The sequence below is a fragment of the Halyomorpha halys genome, unplaced genomic scaffold (genome assembly GCF_000696795.3).
Source record: "Halyomorpha halys isolate HHAL.00 unplaced genomic scaffold, Hhal_1.1 Scaffold1100.1, whole genome shotgun sequence".
In the NCBI taxonomy this organism is placed as follows: Eukaryota; Metazoa; Arthropoda; class Insecta; order Hemiptera; family Pentatomidae; genus Halyomorpha; species Halyomorpha halys.
The window spans coordinates 80,357-85,786 of NW_027112985.1; the positions used below are offsets into that span (position 1 = coordinate 80,357).

The 5,430-nt window shown below is 28.9% G+C and overlaps 1 protein-coding gene across 1 annotated transcript in view; it reads left to right on the forward strand.

Annotated features, from left to right (window-relative positions):
• LOC106688298 (serine-rich adhesin for platelets) overlaps positions 1–5,017 on the forward strand; it is a gene marked incomplete at its 5' end in the record, with an annotated part of 13,417 nt that extends 8,400 nt beyond the window's left edge. The window contains 2 exon segments of the mRNA XM_014432687.3: positions 2,119–2,217; positions 4,665–5,017. Coding sequence (XP_014288173.3) covers positions 2,119–2,193 — 75 coding nt within the window. The 3' untranslated portion in view covers positions 2,194–2,217; positions 4,665–5,017.
• Positions 5,018–5,430: the final 413 nt, after the last annotated feature.

The window sequence follows — 5,430 nt, forward strand, 5'->3', positions numbered from 1 at the left end:
GGGACCTGGTCCCTGTAACTATCTATTAGGACTTGGTCCCTGACAATTACTTAAACCGATACTGTGTATTTTACTTTGAGAATAATTTGATAGATAATTACTGATCTGAATATTTAAACCTGTTTGTTGAATCGTTTTTGAGATATGAATTTCTCAAAATAAATTCACTAACTGCTGATTTTTCAGTATGTTTTTTATGAAATTTTGCATTTTAAAAAGCTATTTAATGAAAGCTATCTCGGGAACTATTGAACGTAAATAGCTCTATTCGGGCTCATATTTCGCCAAATTTACTTTAAATGATCTTCTTTTAGGGTTTCTTCTGGTGTTGGTAGCTTTAAAAATATAGAGCTCTGAATGAAAAATTAATGTTTTGAGTCATCATCATCATCTTTTATTCTCCCTACCTATGCTTGGCAGACTCATCCAATTTGACTAGTAATTATAAATATTTTTGATTAAAGTAATAAAAAATTGGGATAAAATAATTGCTTTTGCTTTCCCCAACTTTTGTACTGAAGTGACCCAGAATAAAGATCGATTTTCATTTCATTATATTACATTTTTCATAAAAAAAACTTAAAAGAGTGTATGGAGTTTTAAAAGAGAAGTATCATGATTTGACCCATTGTTATGAACAGATATTTGAGCAAGACAATCCTCCTGCCCATCATTCACACTTAAAAGTGGAGATTTCATCTGCAATATGGTTTCATGAAAACTTAAATATTGAGGAACCATTCTCCGCTTCCCAAGGATGACTCCACTAATTCAAAAAAAGACACGGTATCAGGCAGTTGTTCAGTCAAGGGGAGAGTCTTGACAGAGATAATGTTGTAGCCAACATTATTTATTGAAAATTTTAACTGTTTGGTCAAAAAATTTGATTTAACTCCTGATCAAATTTATAATGCGGATGAATCGGGTTTGTTTTGGAAAATGCTTCCTACAAAAATTTTAGCTACTCAATCCAAAAAATATGCATATGGTCAATATAAATGTAAAAACATTATTTTTACATATTTTAATATTCATTCTTTTTGTGTTTTTATATACTATAATTTAGTTATACAAAATTGTTGTTTGTTAATAAAAGTGATTCTACTCAGTATATTAAAAAAATTAACCCTCTTATCTATCATATTAAGTCAATAAAATGTAATTTGATTTTCCGTGGTTTTCTATTATCTGTGAAACCATTACCCCGGATAACAGGAGTTCTACTGGAGTTTGAAAAATTGAATTTCAGCCTTCAGTATAAGGGGTATTCATGATGTTATGTTAAATGTAAAATGTTTTACCATGTTAAATGTTATAAGTATAGGCTTGTGAGCAGCCCTATTCAATGTCATGTTAAATGTTAAATGCATAAGAGCTCCTAGAAGATTTTATGAGCAACTTATTTTATAACCTTTCCTTCCAAAACTTCATATTATACTAAATTGAGCGAACAGTGGAAGTTGTGTGAAAGTGTTGCTACTGAATGCCTTGTTGGTCTTCTAACTTGTGAGGAAGAGAATCAAGATGAGCTAATTGACAACTGTCATCACATTATTATCGTTGCCATCCATTGCTTTATTACTTTTAAAAACATCCAGAACAATACTAACACAAACTACGAGTAAGTAACACAACATGACAAAAACAAAATGGTGACGAGCTCAGCTGTTCTGTTGCATGACGTCATTCTCCATGTAACAGACTCTCAACCATGCTATATGTTATATCGTTTTAACATGGTAAAAGAAGGAAATATTTCTCCATCTAACACAAGTTTTTCCATTTAACACGCTTTAACATGTAAACTAAAGATCATGAATACCCCTATAAAATGATTTACTACTATTCACAAGTGTTAAATTTTATGTTTTTAATCAAGGTAGTTTTTTATGTATTTGCATAAATGTAGTAAGTATTTAGTGAGTATAGTTTTATTCAAATATGGTTAGGTAAGCTTTCCGTGTATTAATATTAGAAATTAATCAATAATGTTAATAATTTGGATTTTATATATAAATTTTGAGTTTTTACTTCACAATTTTGCACATTTTAGGTTTTTTATTGCACAAAAATCCAGTCTCTAATTATAACATTGCTAATATAATTTTTTTTTTACAGAAAATACTGAAAATGTATGGAGAAATAAAAGTCAACGATCGACCTATTTATATCCTTGAAGGTTGTTCTCTTTAAGTTACTAGTCCTTTGATTGATGAGGTGAGATGTTTGTATATTGTTGATTTCATTTATATAATTAGCTACCCGCGCCCTTTGATTTACTAATTGGTAAAATAAAAAACATAATATTTATTTCTTCTTGTTTCTGTGAAAATCAGTATAAGTACAATAGCTACACAAATATAACCGAATACAATGATAATGCAGTACTTTTTAACCTGCTATAATAATAACCTATAAATAACCTACACATTTGCCAAACAATGGAAAATTCTTGCACAAGCTTGTGAATGGGTTATTTGGATTGGCTGGTACAAGTTGGCTTGTATTTGTGGCTTACTCATCTGGTAACAAAGAGTGCTTTTGCTGCAGAAGTTTCAAGTTTCCACTTCCTTTTTATCTTACCTACCAATTTCATTCACAAAAGTAAAATAATTATTTTAAACTTGGTGAAATGGTTGCTAGGGCTTTAGTTTCCATGGATATGAAATTATGACTACGATTATGGACATGTACCAACCAGAGCTTGTAATGTTTATGGGAACTGCTTCATTCCTTTATGTCATAGTATTATGTTATAAACCCTCAAACATTCCATAGTAAATGGTTTATGAAACTAATGTTTTCCAAAATAAACCCTTTAGGTTTATGTATTAGTGTGGTGTAACGTCCAAAGGGAAAAAACAAAAATAAGCGTGGCTGTAATAAACCTTCAATTATTTTTTTATTTATTTAATTAATTCCAGATTGGCTTGGTGGGCCTTACGTGGTAAATGTAAGAGGTACTTTTTTTTCTTCTTTTTTTTAAAAAAGTTGATTATGGAGGGAGGTATAGTCTCATACAAAAGACACCCCTCACTATATACAATGTTATAAATAAAACAAAAAATTAAGTTAAAACAAATAGATTAAAATGATAATTCTTAATAAAATATAAAAGTAAAGTTAATAACAAAAACAATGACATTTATAGATTTAACAAAATAAATAATTGACTTCTTATGGGAAAAAAAAAATTGAATTTAAGAAAAAGATGAAGAGAAAGAAAATGGAATTAAGATAAAATAATATTTTATAGTGACAATAACAGAACTGACGAATATAGAATTTATAACAGGATGTCCTGCAGCAGCCTGGGCTTCAGTCTTCGGGTTTTGGTTGGGTTTCCCAAGTTGTAGGTCACTGCTCCTTTGACTGTAGGTAACTGGGAGTGGAACCTCATGAATCTTTTTTTGATGTAATCCTCTATTGTCTCTATTTGTAATTCCTGATGCAATTGCTGTTTCTTACAGACCAGGGAGCATCCACTGCAATTCTCACGACTTTAGAACCTTCAATTAAGCACGGAGGACCAGAAAACAGTTTTGTTATATTTAAATTGTTATATGAGTTTAATGAAAAATAAGCAATTAAAATACAATAGAGATGATAAAAATAAGATTAAATACAGAAAATAATTTTTTTTTTTCTGACCTAGAAAAATTAAAAACAACAAATTAAATATATACAAAAGAAAGAGATAAATGTATATATGCAGGCAAAATATGAATCTTGTTTTGCCAGTGTGGCATTATAAGATAGGCTTCCGGGTCCGCTGAAGGTGGTGTATCGATGTTGGCATATGTTGCCTTTAGCATACTAGGAATAGGGAGGGGCTATTCTGGCTGGCGGTGAAAGAAAATAAAATTGATTGAATGAATTATATTTAGTACATACGGGTTTATTGTTGCAGTTTATGAATATTTAGTCTAATTTGGTTCATAACAGATGGAAGATAGGGTAAGGTATATTGGATAGCTATGTAGAGAAAGAGAATAATTGAACCTGACATAGATTTATGTATAAAACTTGAAGGTTGTAAATGTTCAGAGAAATACACAAACTTAAATTGATTGACACTGAACAACTGCCCATGAAATTAGTAAATTGCTTGAAGATAGAGTGAGCCACTGAAAGGTAAGAAAGAAAACACTTGCTATAAAACCAAATTTAATTCAGTGTCGAGTACTACAATACAATAAATAGAGCAAAGTGTGTAATATTCCTGTTGTTAAAGTCACTTCAAATCGACTGTCTTTTTTTTTTAAAAAAAAGAAGTTTTAAAGAATTAAAAAAAAGATGAAATATATATACAGACTCTGATATAAACATTTATTTGGGCTGAAATAACAATAAAAAAATAAATGTATAATCAAAATAAAACATTTAGAAGTAAAATAAAGAATATAAATTAAAATAAAAGTGGCTACTCCGCTGCTATGCTACTCCGATAGGTAAGAGATATCACTTGGCATGAACACCTGTAGTGGGAGAAGGTGGCAAAAAACCTGGAAAAAAGTTAGTAGGCTGTGTGTTTCGATGTTTTATCTATGCTCTATAATATATTAACTTTTTGAAAATGGATCAACTATACATTATATTTTAAACTATATTATAATAATACATGCATTCATTTATTATTTATTTTTTTTATTTTTTTTTTTCAGTTCCTTATGGCTTCGAAATGTGATTATTTCAACTATATCATTGATGCATTAAATATTGTTTGTTTTATTTTTAATCCACTTTGAGATGATTGCACTGTTTTCAATTTATGAAGATTTATAAAAAAAAAAAAGAAAAGAAAATGTAATTGTCATTTTCTTCTGAAAGTTTTTATATATTGTTGAATTTGTTGTTATTTTTATATTGGACATCAAAAGTGCCTTTGATTACGTTGTTAGTTTTATATTGACCGTTGTAAGTGTCACTGATCTTGTTACTTTTATAAAGAACATTGAATGTGTCATATTTGATTAAGGGATGAAAAAGTTAGCAAATACAGATTTATTTTTTAATATTTTGTCTTTTTTTTAATTTTTTTTTTTATATATATAGTATCCAAATACCTGCCTTGTTTTGAATTATTCAGTATGATCTTAAAAGACTTATCAATTAAAATATTTAATTAAAGGCTCCTTGAAAAATTTAATACAGTGTTATCTCGTTCCGAATAAATTTCTGGGGGGGAGGAGAGGGAGTTTTCTGGTTACAGAAAGTATTACGAAAAATGGTGTAAAAAAAAGTCAACACTATGAATGTATATAACTATTTAATATATTTTCTCAGAAATTTGAGTTTGAAGTTTTCAAAAATTAAAACTTAAAATAAAAAAATGGTTTCCTTTTACATCCCCAGTAATGCTAAGTGATGATTTAATTTGTTAAAGCTATGACATTTTTCATTTATAAGTGAGAAAATATTATAAATATA